We start from the raw sequence: 18,273 nt of genomic DNA on the forward strand, positions 1-18,273 counted from the left end.
CTTACTCTTCCTCTCTTTGTCCTTCCTCTCTCATGGTTGTCTTCCTCCCGAGTGTGGCAGCTCCTTCTGTGATGGCCCTGGGAGTCTTCAGGTGGCTCATTTATCACCCCCAGGTGTGGTGAGAGCCCAACGTAGGGGTCTGCAGCTCCCCCTGGTGGCTCCCATGGCACCCGACAGGGCTGTGCCACACTCCAACTCCCAGCATACCCTGCTGTGATCCTTGGTGCCACAGCCACCCCTGCCCTCTAGCGTATCCCCTGCCATACGGTTGGCGTCCCGGCCAGGTAACGACCGTGGCCACCCATCACAAGGCACTATATAACACTTCACTGTTTCAACCATCTTATTTTTGCAACCATTTGGGCACATTTAGAATAGTCAGGCATTTTTATATATTAACTTGAAAGGCACTTTATAATATAACATGTAAGTGTGGCCGGGAGACAAGCAGGAAAGACTGGGGTGAAAACCTTTTAATGATCGAAACACCAAAGACTCAACGAGAACTGCAGCGTCAGTCAGTCAGTCCAACGTGTGGCGCCACCTTCTGGGAGTGGGTGGGCTGAGAATGAAAGAGGCGTGGTCATCTCTGGGTGGGGAGGCGGGGTTAGGTCATCTCATTGGGCCTCCCTTTCTGGCTGTGCCCCCTCTCATCTCGTTTAGAGCAGCCGGATGAGTTTATGTACCCACTTAAATATGAAGGAGCACTCGGCGTGCTGCTCAAGTTATGTGATCTCAGGAAATGGCGTTTGACACAGCCTACCCTGAAAGGCGCTATATAGTCTAACATCTGACAACACACTGTGTTAACCTGCTTGTTTTTGTGAACCTTTGGCACCTGAACTGGCACCCTGTCTGTGCCACTGTGAGAAGGCCGACTGACTCGCCCCGAGAGAGAAATGTCGCCTGTGCCGACTGTGGATGTAATTTGTGCCACGCTGAAGAAATAAAACTGAAAAAAAATCAATAATGAAATAAAAGTGGGAAACAATTAATGAGTACAATTATAAAAAAAGAAAACAGCAGCCGCCTGAATACGTACGCCAGCAAAGCAGCTCCGTGTTTCATTTTGATTGTGGCTTCCATAAAATAAAAGTCTCAAAGCCACTTCATCTGGAGCAGCTGAGGGCTGGGTGCCAGTCCACCACAGGGCACACTCCGCCACACCGTGCAAGTCCGAGTCACCTGAATGGACATGAAGAGAATCTACACAGACAGACACGCGTACAGACATCCACAAAACACGAGGAGAACACGCAAACTCCACACGGACGTGGAAAGGACATGCAAACCTCCACCTGCAGATCCATATGCTCATGGTGAGAATGTGCAGACAGAAGTCCACAGGGGCACGAAGCCAAGTCACGGGGAGACCAGACACGTTCACTACACGCACAAAACAAAGGGAGAGCATGCAGAGTCCACGGGTACACACGGACACTCCGCAAATACGCACACGCGGTGAACGGGTAAACTTCATGCCAACTCCACACACACACACTGGACTTGAACCCAGGACCCCCTCTGTGTTCCGTCCTCTGCTCACTTTCCGAGCTCCTCGTCTGTGTTTGCCCAACCGTGTGCCCTGGAGGTCTTTGTCGTATGCCTCCCCCAGATGGGGGTCCAAGGACTTTTGTGTTTTCCAGGCCGAGTATGGGGGGGCTCGCGGTGGATGAAGGTGGCTCGTCTGATTGAATTTCTTAATTATTGTTTCTGCTCAAACTCGTCTTTTACGAGGGACTCAGTTGCTTGCAGGGCCTGCGCATTAAAAGGATTATTTCCATGTAATCCTTCCGTCCCTAAAGACAAAAGCCGATCATTGAGGATTTCGGGCCAAACAATACAATGGAGTGAAAAATATTGGGAATTTAATTGCGCATTCAATAGCCGAGAGGCGGAGGGGGAGCCCGCTGCTCAGATGTTGGCGGGCTGCTTTGAGGGGCCTTTCGCATGTGATGCCATGGCCTGTGCCAACCTCGCCACCTCTATGCTAACGCTGTCCCCTCTTAATTTGTGCAGGTGGAGCTGACCGGCAGCAGTGTGTTCGACTACGTCCACCCCGGAGACCACGTGGAGATGGCGGAACAGCTGGGCATGAAGCTTCCTCCGGGACGAGGCCTCCTCTCCCAGAGCACGACGGAGGACGGTGCCAGCTCGGCGTCTTCATCGTCACAGTCGGAGACCCCGGAGCCAGGTAGGAAGTGGGCCGGCGTGAGGGCTCTTGCAGTGGAAAGGTTTCCTGTTGGCCGAGTGCGCTGGTGTGATCAGATGTGCGCACACGCACACACACACACAGGGCACTAGCACTGGCACACACTCGCGCGCCTGAGGGCTTTACGGCCGTTTTGCTAGATTTTAATCAGAGGGCAGGCGGAATAAATAAAAGCACATTTTAATACGGCCCGGAATGATGAACCATGACTGTCATTTTTCACCCCCGCTTCAGTGACAGCACCAAAAAAGCCATCAGTAATCACCAGTAGTTAAGTTTTGTCATCTCAAGATGTTTCATAAATCACACTGAATGTCTTCTTTAAGAGACACTTTTAACAGCCCGCCGCTGACATGATGAAGTGTCTGGAGCCACGTGACGGGCGATCGCTTCCTTCAAAGGGAGCGCATTTCACCTTCAGGTGTGTTAGGATGAGCCGAAAACAAATAAAACGCTCACAACTCCAGTCAGGCTGGGCCGGGGGCCCTTGAGGTCCCTCAGGGTCCCCCGTCCCACTGACCTGACAGTCACGGGTAAACCTGCCCTGCTAATGAACTTTAGTGGCATAGCAGCGGGTAGCCAAAGCTCTGCTGCTCAAGGTGGCACCTGTCTGGCGCTCTTGGAGACTCCCATGATACCGCAGTTCACTGGTGTCAGAGGTGGGATGTCGCTTGAAACTGAAAAGGAAACGAGGCTGAGGAAACACGGGGTGTTACGGTGCCGTCAATGCCAACATGCCTTTAGGGTGCTAGAAGTGCCACAGAAGGAGACCAGAAGGTGAGTGTGAGACCAGGGTGACTCAGTGGCTCAGTTTGTCACAATACTGTAGTTCACTGGTGTCACCAGTGGGATACTTCCTTTGCATTTGAAAAGGGACATATCTGAATTAGACCCCAAAAGTTATGGCACATCCACATTTCACATAAAGGGGACTCCAGTGTACACCGGGGCTATAAGAGCCACAAATGGTGACCTGAGTTTGAGACCAGGGTGACCCTGAGGCTCAGTTTGACACAACACTTAAAGTAAGACTGTAGTTTCCTGGTGTCACCAGTGGGATATGCCACTGGAAAATGAAAAGGAATGCTTATGGTGTGGCACATTTCAGACCGGACCCCACTGTTGGTCTCCCCAGCCGGGCTAACATGCTTTTGGGGCACCAGTACGATCGGGTTCTCAGTTCTGCCATGTAAATGTGACTCAACATAAAGCGGGTCTGCCCTTCAGTGGTGGCAGAGGTGGGATATTTCATTTGCATTTCAGAAGGAACATGTCGGAATTAAGCACGGAGAGTTGTGGCACATCCACTTTTCACATAAAGGGGTCTCCAGTGTACACCGGGGCTATAAGAGCCACAAATGGTCACCTGAGTTTGAGACCAGGGTGACACTGAGGCTCAGTTCTGCCCATACAAAGTGACACAACACGACAAGGTCTCCACTGTTGGTCTCCCCACCTGGGTGGGCTAATGTGCCTTTAGTGGGCTAGAAATGTCACAGTTGAAGACCAGAGCTTAATACTGGGGGGCTCAGTTCTGCACATTAAAGTGGGACTGCACTTCACTGGTGTCAGAGTTGGCAGGTGGCATCCGAATCTGAAAAGAAATAAATACGGAGAATGAGGGGGCGTCAGATTTCTGGAAGCGAATCCGTCGCAGGCCTGGGCTGACGTGCCTTTAGTGGTCTTGAAGAGCCACAAACCCGAGCCCCGAGTCTGAGACCAGGGTGACCCTGCGGTGTTGGAAGCACTAAAGGGCAACTGCAGTTCATTGGTGGCAGCAGTGGGATCCAGCATGTGGTTCTGAGAAGGAAGTGAGTGCATCAGCTTACACGTTAAACATATGGGTGGTATCAGTTCAGGGGGCCGACGAGCTCAAGTTGTGGAGGAAGCAGCCATGTTGGCATCATAACTCGGTGCTCCTCCCTGACTTTGCAACAGCGACTGTTAATCCTTTGTGAACTCAACGGCAAGTTCATGGCACTGTGGTGACACCGGAGTGGGACAGGGGCTCTGATATTAGACTTAGTCACACGCCACCTGAAGGAAGAGGGGGGAGTGCTGCAGGCCAAGGGAACATGGGACGGCGTGTGTGCAGCTCACCTGGGCCTGGCGCCGCACTTGGGTGGTCCGCTTTACTAACGTCTCCTGGCCAACACTGCTTGAAGTGCTCGGTGAAGGTCCCCTCGAGGTGGGCCAGCGTGTCGGGACTCCATTAAGGCCCACTTGTGCTTCTCTCTCACTTTTATTGTTCTGCTTGAGCTTTGTATAAATGTCACCTCAGTTACATGGAAGGGACGTCTCTTTAAATTAAATGAAGTTGTTTGATTGCAGAGACCAGGGTTCACATCTGCACTTAGTCACTGCCTGCGTGGGATTTGCAAGTGGAGTATCCCACCGCTAACACCAGTGAGCTGCAGTCAGAGTTTAGTGTTGCTGTATGGGATGGGGGTCCATTCATCTGTAGCTCAGGTTACCATTGGGGGGCTCTTCTAGCCCACTAAACGCACATTTTGTGCAGTCCTGTGTTTAACTGATTCACATTCTTTTAGGAATATCCCACCGCTGACACCATGAGCTGCAGTCCCACTTTAGCACAGAGTCACTTTTACAGACTGAACCGAGAACTGGATCATACTGGTCCACCCTCAAGGGTCTTCTGGCCCCACTAAACAGTCGTATATCGCAGTTCCCTGTTGGCCGACCGTATGTGGTAATTGGGACCCCTCACACCCCTGCCACCTTCTCCACCGTCCTTCCTCCCACGGACGCCTTTGCCTGCTTTACTGGAGCCCAGCGGAAGTAACCAGCGTGTTGCGGAGGACGGTCACCCAGGTTGACTTTGGCGGAGGAGAGCAGAGCCCAGCGGACGGCGCGACTCGTCTCCTCTCTCTGCGGGTGAAACTGCGTAGAGAAAATGGAAACAGGTGACGTCCCTCATTGGAATTCCTTCCAGGCGGCGCGCAGACTTTGTCTTCCGAATGTTCCCATTTTCATTGTGTTGTACTGATGATAATTTAAGTATTAAGGGAAAATCCATTTATAAATTAAACAAAATGACTTGATATCCATCAGTCCCTTAGTTCATCAAGCTGTTCAAACAGGAGTGAGATTGGCTGGTCGGCCCGGGTCTTCAGAGAGCTCTGGTAATTAGATCTGCAAAGGATTTATTCTTTGCTGATTGGGGCTTTAAATTAATTGAAGTTCCACATTTGTGGTTTTGTCCTTTTTGTGATTTTTTTTTGTACTCATGTGGCAGAGTGACGGCCCGGGCTGGAGTGGCTCCCAATGTTAATTTCCTCTCGAGAACTTGAAGAATTTAATGAGCGTGACTGACATTGAGCTTTATTTGTGTACTTGTTGACTCATTTGCTGCGTATTTAAGGTGTGTGGAAAAGGCCACCATAGTCCTGTAAGTGTGACCAGGGGACAGCTGAGATGGACAGGCAGACCTAAACGGACCACTAAAGTGTTGCAGATGTCCTCAGTATTAACGTTGTGGTGCCACAATGGAGGGCTCACTGGACCTTCTCATTGTGGGCACTTCCTTCTGGGCTCGCTAGGTCCACCTAGTGGCCGTTGATGTAATCATGAGCAGCCTGGACACTGTCATTGACATCAGCTCATTCTCTGCTCATCGGAGCTCCCTAGTGGCTGACAATGTAATTACAGCAGCAGCAGACTGCACACTGTCACTCCGATCACTTCATTCTGTGCTCGTTAGGTTCACCTGGTGGCTGTAAAATAAGGTTGAGATCAAAGAGGATGCTGGGATTGTGTGTTCAGTAGACCCACCTAGTGGCCAGCAATATAATTACAGTGGGTGTAGACTCCACATTGTCATTGTGAGTGCCTCAGGCAGATTCACCAAACAGCCATTAATATAGTGGATGTTGGCACTGTGCCCGCACCATTTTGGACCCAGCAGCTGTGCCTAACGTAATTAGAAGAATTCATTTCAGTGCTAAGTAGGTCCCCCTAGTGGTGGTTTGAATAATGAAATGCACACTGGGGATTGCCTTTGTGCTCCCTCCTGTCTGTGCTCAGTAGGCCCACCTAGTGGCCATAAAATGAGTTTGAGATGAGAGTGGATGTTGGGATTGTTTGCATGTCAGTCTGTGCTCAGTAGAGCCACCTAGTGGTCATCAGTATGATTGTACTGGGTGCAGACTCTATATGGTCATTGTGAGCACCTCAGTCTGTGTTTATCACATTCACCAAACAGCCATTAATACAGTAAGGAACAAAGTGGGCACTGGCACTGTGTCTCCGCCATGTTGGACCCAGCAGCTGTGCCTAACGTAATTGGGGACACATGGGATGACTTTGTGTTCGTTCATTTCAGAGCTCAGTAGTTCCCCCTAGTGGTGGTTTGAATAATGAAATGCACGCTGGGGATTGCCTTTGTGTTCCCTCCTGTGTGTGCTCAGTAGGCCCGCCTGGTGGTCTCGGGCATAATTAGTTTTTATTGTCTGATTCGTCTTTTCTCATGGCTGTGGGGGTCAGTTAGATCTTATTTTTCTCTTAGCCTCTCCTGATGCCAGGGTGTCTGCCATCTCTTCCCAGACTCTCTAATCCTCACGCACTCTGCAGTTTTATGGTAATCCTGTGGGTGGTGCTGCTAGCTCCCCATGAAAGGCGCTATATCACACACAGATTAAGGTGGCAGCCCCACATTCGGCCATTGTGAGACAAGCCTGGATGCCATCGTCTGGTGGGCACTCATTTTTCCGTCTCTGTCTTTCCCGTCTAATAGACGACTGCTCAGATGCCACTCTGCCTGGCAGGCTGCTGCTGATTTGCCTAATGAGGTGCCCATTGCATCTCTTTAGCGCGTTTTCAGCAATTCGCTGCTCTTGTTGTACTCTGTGCTTTGTCAGTTGCTTTGCATGTTTCTCACTTTTGGTCCCACGTTGAGTCGCGCTGACTGTGTTGTGAGGCAAACGATTACATAAACGGCGTGTGCTTCCTTTACGGATCCCAGGCGGCGTTTCGGGGGGCCCAGTGGCTCGTCTGGGCACAGGGGCTTTGCTTTATGCTCTTCAGTTTGAACTGTCTGGGGTGGCAGGACAGGATGTCAGCACTGGCACCACTCCTGCCAGCCCTTTGGTTTTCGTGGGGGCATCACCGTCATCTCGGGTAAATCCAGGCTGCATCTTTTATACTTTTATAAATATACGCTGCGTTCAGAAAGGATTCAGACCCCCTTTTCACTTTTTACACATATTGTTATTATGCTGCAGCCTTGTGCTAAAATCATTTAAATTCATCAAGTGACACTCAGTACTCCACAGCCACAAAGCAAAAATGGAAGATTAGAATGTTTGCAGATTTCATTAAAATACAAAACTCAAGTATCCCCTTGACGTACGTATTGAGACCCCCCATTCGATTGATCGTCACTGAGATGCATTAACGTTGTAAACTGACCTGCGCACGAGAGCGGACCTGCCAGACCGAAGTCGTCTTTGATTGTACAGAAGAGTCCCAAAAGCAGTGCTAATGTTAGTATTGCGCCACCTGTTGGAATGAAGAACACGGTACATTTTATTACTTAATGCATTACAGGATACTTTTCAATTGGTGGGGTGGCACAGTGCAGATGGCAACCCTGAATGGAACTGCTCGACGGAACATAAATTGGCTTATTTACATAAATACTTGTTTTAAAGTAAGGTGTCTGTGTTCACGGCTGGGGCTGCGTGTCCATAACACCCACCCACGAAAGTGCAAATCTGGGAATGTTGAGGTTCTCACGTTAGCAAATCCAACAGTGTTTAAAAGAGACAAACAAGATCGTTAAAAGTGATTTAGATCTGCAATTAACACGCAGTTTCAATTCCTCATTTATAACAGATGCGTGTACAGTAATCCCTCGTTTATCGCGGAGATAGGTTCCAAGGCCGGCCGCAGTAACTGAATTTCCGCGAAGTAGGGACACCATATTTATTTCATAATTTAACGTGTATTTGGACGTTTTTAAACCCTCCCTGTACTGTTTACAACCCACCCTTTACTCTGTTAATAACAGGGACGACTGTTAAACAATATGAAATCGGTAGATGAGTTTACAGTTACTGTATAGCGAAGTACACGTACCTATATATGACCATGTGATGATGGTGATGAGTATGCTGTGCAGTAAAAATGATGACGATGAAGGTGATGATGACTTTTACTGCGCAGCCGATGACTGTGTTTTACGTCTCTTCAGACGGCGGTGCCATTTCCTGGGGCGCCTCTTCCACAGTTTCCGAAGGTGTATCCGTAGTAGTAGTAGTAGGAACTGGCTCTTTTTTGCGAGGCTGCAAAAACATTGTGATCGGCAGTTGCTGCCTCTGCTTCTTTTTCCGGTTGAAGAGCAGCTTGTAGGCAGTCATGACGTCATCGACCTTGTTGCAAAATTGGACCGATCGAACGGCATTTAGGCTAAGCACCAGCCTTGGAAGAAGGAGCACGTTTAGAAGCCATTGCAGGGGGTGAAAATTGAAGCAAAGTTCAACACAAAGAAACCACAAAAAAAATCACACACAGTACAGTGTAAATTAAACCGCTCGGCGAGAAAGCTTGAAGCGAAATGGCCGCGACAGAGAGACAAGGGGAGATGCTGTGGGATCTGGGCATCAGTCAAAGCACCAATCACGGGCCCGATTAGAGCGGAAGCTGTGATTTATCGTCTCCCTCCCATGTACCAATCACAGCCCGTGTTACAACGCACTTAGTGTCCGAACTTGTTTTGTTGTTCTTTGACTAGGAAATACTACTACTATATTTAAAAACCTGCGAAGTCGATAATCCGCAAAAAGTGAACCTGCGAAGTAGCAAGGGATTACTGTATACAATTTACAAAACCAAAAATTCATCAAAAATGCAACTTAATACTCTTGACAACTCTGTTTATATACAATTTCAATAAATCCGAGACAAAAATGCTGGAGCCCTCGATGGTCCGCACTTGCTGTGGGGGCTTCTGTTCCTGTCGATGAAGGAGGAGCAGTTGAGGCTGTGATTTCTGGTGGCAGGGTTGGCGTGTTTTTACCTGCAGAAACATCACGAGAGGACGTTGACTTTTCTGGTTTTTGTTTTATGCTTCTTTTAATTTAATTTGTGTCTCTGAGATTCTCCTAATGGGCGGCACGGTGGCGCAGTGGTAGCGCTGCTGCCTCGCAGTTAGGGGACCCGGGTTCGCTTCCTGGGTCCTCCCTGCGTGGAGTTTGCATGTTCTCCCCGTGTCTGCGTGGGTTTCCTCCCACAATCCAAAGACATGCAGGTTAGGTGGATTGGCGACTCTAAATTGGCCCGAGTGTCTGTGCTTGGTGTGTTTGTGTGTGTCCTGCGGGGGGTTGGCACCCTGCCCGGGATTGGTTCCTGCCTTGTGCCCTGTGTTGGCTGGGATTGGCTCCAGCAGACCCCCGTGACCCTGTATTCGGATTCAGCGGGTTAGAAAATGGATGAATGGATGGATTCTCCTAATGCTGTTTGCCGTGGCTTGGTTTTCCCGCCCTACCTTCTGTGCTTCTTCCTGTTGCCATAGTGACGTCACCTCGTCAAGTGCCATCCGGGAATGCGGAGCCCCGACTGTGTAGTGAACTGAGCAGCCTTGAGTGTTGGGCGACTCGACCAGTGCTGCACATTTAGAGGGGGTCTTTATGATTTTATATAGCGCCTTTCCATACCGTCCCCCCATACCCAAGGTATTTAGATGCGTATTTTACAAGTGGTGCTCAAACTGAAGGTCACGATGTAATGGGGGGCCGCTCTGCTTTCCTTCATCTGTTTTGAGCTCCCTATATCTTAGTACACCATAGAGAAGCCCACTTGAGCCCATTCATTTGGCACAAGTGCCGCTGGCTGTTCTTCTTTTCTTCAGATTGGCACAGCTGCCAGTCCTGTCCCAACCCCAATCACGGTCCCCGGGGGGCCGTCTCTGCTGCCGGCGTTGATCACCTAACAGAAGAGCCAGGGCAGATCGATGTTTTATTGATAAGTTGGTTTGCTAGTAAAATAAATAAGCGCGCCAGCAAAGGGACGCTTCCTGAAAAGAAACAATTAGGCCGTCTTTACAGCACAATTCACAAAGACAATGGAAAGTGAAGTCACCGGAGCGCCACCCCCACGGTCTCATTCCATATAGTGCCTTTCACGAGGAACGCCATGCTGTTACAGCAAACATGCCTGTGGGTGACATCAAGCGGGCTGCTTGTGCTGTCATCTTATCTGCCAGCCGTGACAAAATGAGGCTCTTTACATCTGGCAGTAAAAAGCCCCCCTTCTTCGGGGTGTGCGTAAGAAATGCTGTGATTTAGAAGTACATATTAAACAAGACGAGGTATGTCAGATGTTTGAAATATTAAAACGTGAAATCCAATTCAAAGGTTTCCATGTGGTCATGGAGTTTTTGGGTTTTTTTTTTTTTTTATTTTTCATCCTCTGGTGGTGGTCCACAGGGGGCTAGTAAAGGATCTGAAATCAAAAATCACCTCAAATTTGTAATCCCTGACCTTCCAATAGTCTGAAACGATAGCCCACATGCTTAGGTTTAAAGTTTGTCCTTCTGGGAGTGGCACCCAGGGGGGTTAGGACCACCGGTAAAGAATCCCAGTTCAAACAGTAGGATCTCATTCGTGACTGTCATGAATTTTTCCTGATCCGTCAAGTTTTCTTCATACAGAGAGCGACAGACACCTTGAATAAGTGACCGTGTAAGGTGGGGGACACCTGGGACTGGCGAGCTGCGCTGGGCCGACTGGCCTCTCCACCAGAGTAGGATCCCCTTTGGCAGTAAACTGGCAGCCTTCTGGATACCAGCACAGATCCTGACTGTTGTGATGTGCCTCTATTACCCAGTTTTACTTTGACCCCCTTGTATCCTGTCAGGGGGTCACTTGATGTGGCCTGCACAACTTCAGGTCCTTCTGATCCTTTTTGATGAAGACCCCCATTGGTTGTCACTTCCTGTATAAAATACAGTCCAAATATGGCCTCAAAAATGGCGGTTTGAGTCTAGAGAGGGCAAAATTGGCACCAGAAAGTTCATCATCTTACTTAACTAGGCATCAAGACGAGTCCAATGGCATGTCACATGTGAGGGTTTTCTGGTGCCCCCTTAAGTCAGGAGGCGCTGGGCAAAGTAGACTGAAGTGATTTCAGAGCAGAAGAGCAAATGACAGGCAGGTGATGAAGACGAAGGTCAAATATGAAGAAGATTTCATGTCTGGAGACGTCTGCCCCACATGCACTGCGTACACAGCGAACAAATCCGACTGCGAGAGAGAAGAAACTTGGTGCCGAAAAGTGACTTGGATTAGCCGCCTTGTCCGATGCGTGGGGCTCATCTAGTCGCCGAGGGTCCACAGGTGTTCTCTCAGCCAGGGGGTCACCACAAGCAGGCAAACCGCAGAGACTGAAGGGCCCAAATCCCCAGTCTGCCCACCTCACTGCTCACCGGTCCACTTGGCACAACACAGAGGCGTGTGCCCGGTGGTGTGACATCACAGCTTGGTGCCCCCCGTCGTCTCCCTGCCGCTCGGGGCTTTTCGGCACTGAGCAGAGGCTTTTAATTTAACGCTCTTTCACAGGACCCTCCAAAACGAAGCTGCAGCCGGTCCCAATCTCTCACTTGGACAGGATAATGGAGGAAGCTGCCAGGCCTTAATTGATCTTTGGTGAGCAGCGGCTTCAGACTTCTCACTAAGTACTCTCCAGAATCATCCATTTTCCAGGGTGGCGAGACCCCCTCTGCCTGCAGGTATTGCTCATGCCTCTCCATTCGTTCTCCTAAGTGCTCCAGTGTACTCCGTGCCGTCCTCGTCATACATCTTAATACAAATAAATGAAGATTCATGGGCTTCTGCAGCCGTGCTGAAGGGATGTTTGTTACCCCCCACAAGGGCCAGCTGTTGCCGGATGCGTTGACTTGTGCCGGTCTGGCCGGTCCCGGGGGGCTCAGCGTCTCATTCTGTGCGAGCGCGCGTGTGTGCGCAGATGGGCCCGGCGCCACGTATTTCACTTTTGGGTGACATTAGACGTTTGAGCCGTCAATGACTGCGATGCATTCAGGGTGGAAGGTGACAATTAGGGACTCACTTGACCTGGGCGCTCCATCTGGCACATCAACCCTGCGCGTCTGTGCTGGACGGCAGTCTGAGAGGATGCTGGGGCTTATGGGTTTTGGAGGTGACACGGTGGAGAGAGGAAGATCTCAAAATCGCCCCGAGCGACTTAAAGGGACGTTACGTCAACAGGGTATAGCATGACGGCGGCGAGGGGCAGCACGAGAAGCCCACCTCTGAGTCACCTGGAGGGGCTGAAGCCAGTGACACTTCACGTCACGCAACTACTAGTCGAAGGGGATGACCTGCAGTTGCTGGTCTCGTCATCGTGAAGATGTCACATGACACAAGTAGTAATCTCAGGGGTTGGGGACAAATTAGACAATTCGGTGACAACTTCTCAAAGTCTTTTTTCTTCCACTTTTCGCAGTCTTTAGGCCTCCTGAGGGGTGAAATGCCACCTCCAGTCACGACTTCTTCATCCTCCACCATTCACTTCATGCGCTCAGACCACCTGAGGAGGTTTGTAGGGGGTTTGTGAGAGGGCATTCGAAACAGAAGGGCTTATGGCCTGATGCCATGCTGATGCCAGTCTCCTTTAGTCACCTCTTGTGATGCACAAGGCGCGTGGTCATTTACCCTAACCTCAGATCATGTTAAAAGGTAACTTCCTTTTATATTATCATTTTGTTAACGTGTCTACTTTTTATGTTATCATTTTTCATTCCAACAGATGGTGCCAACTACTGACACTTTAATCTAATAAAAGAAATTTAAAACTGGACAAAAAAATTATAGGAAATGAAAAGGCCAATAGTTGAAGGGCCGACCCTGTGGGAGCCCAGAGACTGCCACACTGAGGGAAGTAGCTGGGGGTCTCAAAGTCCGGGTCCTGGGATGCCACTGTGCCCCCTCTATAGCTGTTGATGGAATCTGTTATTTATTCACACAATTTGTTCTTGCTGTCGTTCTTTTTTATTTCCTACATTTGCTCCTTTATTATCTTTTAGTGTTATTTTTGGCTGTAGCCTCAATTCTGCGGTGTTTCCCATGGGATTCTCTACAACGGTGCTAATGTTTGTGATGTGCCATCTGTTGAAATGGAAAATTCAATGCACTTTATTGCTGCACAAAATACATTCCAACAGATGGTGCATCGCAAATCATTAACATTGACTAAGCATCGGCCACATGGAGCAAAGGAGGCTGCTATTGTGTAGCTATTTAATAACGCTTTTGTTTGCGTATTCTCTGTGTAAATTGATTTTTATCTTGTAATGAAAGAAGAGACAAAGATATAAGAACGTGTTGGGGTGCAGCCGGTGCCCCGTTAGGTTGAATTCTTCGGATTACAAAAAGGAAAGAAAAAGAACAAGGTTAACGATGAAGAGAGCCGGGGCCGCCGTTTGTCTGTCTGTCCGTCTGTCCTCTGGTGCCTCCCCTCTCCTCAGGGGGCTCCTTGTTTGGGCCAAGTCAGAAGTGACCCTCTAAGCTGGGGGCAGAAGAGACGAGGCTGCCAGCGCCCACATGTCCTCACCTCAGTCATCCAGGCGTCACCATCCTCTTCATCCCTGCTTGTCCGTATTTATCACCAGCTTTCTGAGTTCATTGTGGTTCAGCTTCGTTCACAGAGCTCTGATTTTCTCACTTTACTTATTGATACCCATCATCTTTATAAATCAATATTTTAAACATTTTTTTTTATCTTTTTCACAGCCAGTATTTGTTTGTCAATTTTCATAAAAAGTATCTTCAGTTTTTGTCCATATGCAGTGATCAATATTTACTGCAATTCGCCTTATTCATCGAATGAGTTATTTATCAGATGTATTGGTGTTTTGATATCTTCATAAACTGAAGTTTATCAATATTTAGCTTGGTGTGCTAGTCTGTCTGCCTTCTCCGTGTAGATGTATTTATATTTATATATCTTTATATACAATGAGTGCAAGAAGCAAACAAAGCTAAAGAGTTGGTGATCACTGGAAGAAGACGATGGCAGAACGACTCAAGTCCATTTACTGCGTCCTTGTCATTCCAGCAGATGGCGCATCACAAACAGTAACACGGCCTTTACATATCCTATACCTAATGGTGCTTAACAGAGACGTGTGCATTGCGTTTGTCATTCCAGCAGATGGCGCATCACAAAAGGTTTCAGTAATGCATTTTGTTCCTACAAACGTGCCACCTGTTGGAATGACAAACGCAATGCATGTGCATTATAAAATACATTCCGATAGATGGTGCACTGCCAAAGTTAAGGTTGAACGTGCCGCGGTTTACGTTGACTTTAACCCATCTTAGACGGGTAGCACAGCTAGCCTAGATATAAAATGCCACGATACGCATAACACGACCCCTGGATTGGACGTGCAGGCTGCCTCGGCCACAGAACTGGGCTTGGGGTCCTTCTCTGGGCAGGCGGTGGTGCAGCCACGTGCCGCAGTTGGCAACGTGAAACACATTGCTCAAGGTCGACTGGTTGCTGTCGTCGCCAATGCAAGGTGGTGGCACCCTTGGCAGAGTGACCCCGGGGTGCTGAGTTTCATAAGAAGGGCGTGACCCCTGCCTTTCCTTGAGGACGGGTGGTCCGAGTGTTTCCTGTCTTGGTCTCCTCTTTCTGGCAGTGCTGCTCTTTATATTTACTGCTGCTGCTGATGTCTGGCGCACTCGTTCATCGACATTTCTTGGTCATAAATTCAGGAGCTCATCAGTATGTGTGACCATTTATCAATACGGTCCTCTTTTCATAGAACTATATTCATACAGTACGCCCGTATTTATTTATTCCTCAGTATTTATTGCTATCCCGCTCCGTTACTTGTCAGTATTTAGATTTTTTACATAACGTTTTATTCAAACGTATTGTCTTGTATCGCTTTTTCCTGATCTTTATGTTGATATTTATCTTCTTTCTAGATGGATTTTTTTTTTTATCAGTACGTATGAACTGTCAAGGCGCTATACGGGTGCAGACCTGAGTGGCGTTGCCATCTTCAGTAGATGAGGACGCCAGCTGGCACTGACCGCTGGCACTCGGTGCGCTCTTGATGACGCCAGGCTGCTCCCACTTTATTTATAAACGCAGCTCGCGAGATGATAGAATTTTGCGACTCTGCGGCTCTTTTTTGGAACAAATGATTGCACGCCACCGAAAATGAGTTGTGCGGGCACCGTAATGATCATCCATCTGGTGGCACCGGTGGAGAGGCCCCAGGCACTTGACATGACTTTGTCGTCTAGCCGTGGAGACTCGCAAACACCGCTTGCCATGTCGTTGATCATCTTGTCACCGCTCTGATGAATTTCTCACCGTATCCAGCACGTCAGAGGCGATTTAATGAAACAGATGCCAACCCCTAAAAGGGTGAAGGATGGGCGTGAATCCTCTGCCGTCTACCCGATTGAGCGGCGGGCACTTTTGGATTAACTGACCTCCCGGCTTGGATATTTTTTACTGTGAAAGGCGCTATATGAAGACGGGGCCCAGGGAGATAAAATGGTGGGTCACGCTGAGAGTCAGGAGGGAGATGTGACAGTGCCACCTTCAGGGCCAAGTTGCGGCATCCTGGAAATCCTGGCTTAAAAAATACTCCGGGCAGCAAGGAAGCCCCTGGCACACTGCGGGGTGTTTGTGCCCAGGAGTTGTGGGGTTTTTTGGGCACCTCAGGGGTCTTTGGAGTTACTCTCATGGTGGGCTACAGGCCGGCTGACCATTCTGCCCACTTGTGACTTTGTGGTGCCCCTCGGCGGGCTGCGCTCTCGTGTAATATTCCTGCGGAGCCTCTGCCTCGGATAAATGGAACACTGATTGCGCCGCTTCTCCGGAGATGTTGCCCGCCCTGCTTGACAGCTTTACATGTTTGCTTTGTCTTGTCTTGACACAACATTTGCATGTTGGTTTAATCATAAACGCCAGGATTTTTTAATACTTGTGCTTTATATTCCTATAAATGTAGCAGCCGTGTGCAGATTTATGGTGGGCGAGGGGCTGCCCTGCACTTCCTCATTCCTGCTCCTGCACTTCCTCATTCCTGCTCCTGCTGGCACCCCGGGCTGCTGCTGTTCTGATTTAGCTGTCTGCCAAGTGACCCGAAATGTCTCCATTCCTTCAAATAATCGGGCGGACCCTTCATTCATTACTTTGGAGAAGCCCCCTTTGGCAGCAGTTTCTGGTAAGACTCCTGGATTTGGGCAGTTGATCCCATTTCTTCCTAGCAGTTCCTCTTGAGCTCCGTTAAGATTCAATGGGACGCGCCTGTGAACGGCGGCCATTTTCAGGCCTCTCCACACGAGTTCTGTGCCACTCGAGGTCACTCAGGGACTTGTGCCAAAGCCACTCCATTGTTGTCTTGTCATTTCGAAAGGCAAACTGCCACCCCAGTGAAAGGTGGCGTCCACTCTGAAGAAGGCTTACCTTATGGACCCCTCTGGATTTGGCTGCATCCCTAATTCCCTCAGCTCTGACCAGTCTCCTCTCACCCTTGATATGCCAACACCGCCACACTTCACTGGTGATGAGCAGTGCTTGGTCTTCAGCAGACATTGTGCCAAGCCACAGAATCTCTTTCCTCAAACTCTCAGAGTCCTGATTGATGGAGTGCTGCTGAGATTGTTGTTCTGCCATCTCTCCAGAGGACCTCATTGAGTTCTGGGGCACCTCTATGACCAAGGCCCTTCTTACCCGGGTACTCACTTTGGGGTTTAATGGTCTTTATCCTGACCTGCAGTGTGAACTGGGGGTCCTTCTATACACGTGGGCCTTTCTAAGTGAGACATCTGGAGAGAATTAAAGCAAACGGGAGGAAGCTGAGCACAGCGTGGGGCGCCACGGCGAAGGGTGCGAATACTTCTAGGCAGAAGGGAACTCGGTGTTTGATTGTAAAATTTAAATTTGCAAACCTTTCTGAAGACACGTTGTCACTTTGTCATTCTGGGTCACTGAACGTAGATTGATGGGGCGAAGGAGCCTCGCAGACCTCACTGATTTGATTCACAAACGAATCATTACCAGAGAACAAGTCTCGTGATTGTCATTCATTTGTGATTCAGTAACATTTGAATTATGATGAATTTTAATGAACTATTGTAAATATGACTGTCATCATCATGTTAAATATATAAAGGTTCTAGCCGTCCCCGACAGCTCCGCCCACGCAGTAGTGACGCAGGACAAACTTTAAAAATCAATAAACAAACGGGTATCACTAGCTAAGCGGAGGCGAGGTGCGCTCCAACACGTGGTGACAGGTAGCGTGAGTGAGGCTGGCCCCGCCCACTTCCCCCTCCCCTCGGCCCACTGCGTGTCTCTCGGATTAGCACAAATGAATCGCTCCTATTTAGAAGAATTTATATTCTGAGGACAGAGAGGTTTCTGGGGGAGCCAACCTGGGAGAAAGCGACGTAAAGCGGACCCTGCGAGAAGCCTGGTGAGCTGCGATGAACCCCTGCCAAGATGAGTGCAGTCCCTGGGCCTCGTTAATTGACATTGCAAAGCAAACTGGAATGTCTGGAATTGAAAGGGCAGGTCCATCGCGATGAGAGGAATGTGAGGGATTAAAACCCTCTCGCCAATGCCACATCAGGGCGACGCGAACAGAGGCTGGCATGGGAGTGAGGATGGCCCCGCCCACTTCCTCAGCCCACTGCGTCTCTCTCGGATTTGCCTGAATAAATTGGCGTCGTACGCGAACCCTGATACTTAGTGTGATAAGAGAAGTCGCAAAATCAACCGGAATGTTCAAGCAAATTCTAAAAAAAAACCTGTGAAGTTGTTCTCTCAGGAAAAGCAGACAGACAGACGGACGTTGGGTCTTTATAGAGAGAGCTTGTATACTGCATATAGTTAGATAGATGTAAAAGGCGCTATATAACAGACAGAAAATCATTTATGAATTATTAAATTCTATATTTGTGATGCCCCTCCTTACCCCCCAGGACTCCCTAATCCTATAAGCGAATCAAAGGAATCAGAAGGTTTGAAAGACCCCATCAGCCGAGTGAATCCCA

The 18,273-nt window shown here is 49.1% G+C and overlaps 1 protein-coding gene across 4 annotated transcripts in view; it reads left to right on the top strand.

Moving 5' to 3' along the window:
• LOC120518989 (neuronal PAS domain-containing protein 3) overlaps positions 1–18,273 on the top strand; it is a 716,144-nt gene that overhangs the window by 570,924 nt on the left and 126,947 nt on the right. For all 4 annotated transcript variants that reach the window (XM_039742042.1, XM_039742043.1, XM_039742044.1 and 1 more), the window contains one exon: positions 2,020–2,194. In XM_039742042.1, the coding sequence (XP_039597976.1) occupies positions 2,020–2,194 (175 nt within the window). The remainder of the gene's footprint in view (positions 1–2,019; positions 2,195–18,273) is intronic.

Source organism: Polypterus senegalus, chromosome 18 (assembly GCF_016835505.1).
Source record: "Polypterus senegalus isolate Bchr_013 chromosome 18, ASM1683550v1, whole genome shotgun sequence".
NCBI classification, from domain to species: domain Eukaryota; kingdom Metazoa; phylum Chordata; class Cladistia; order Polypteriformes; family Polypteridae; genus Polypterus; species Polypterus senegalus.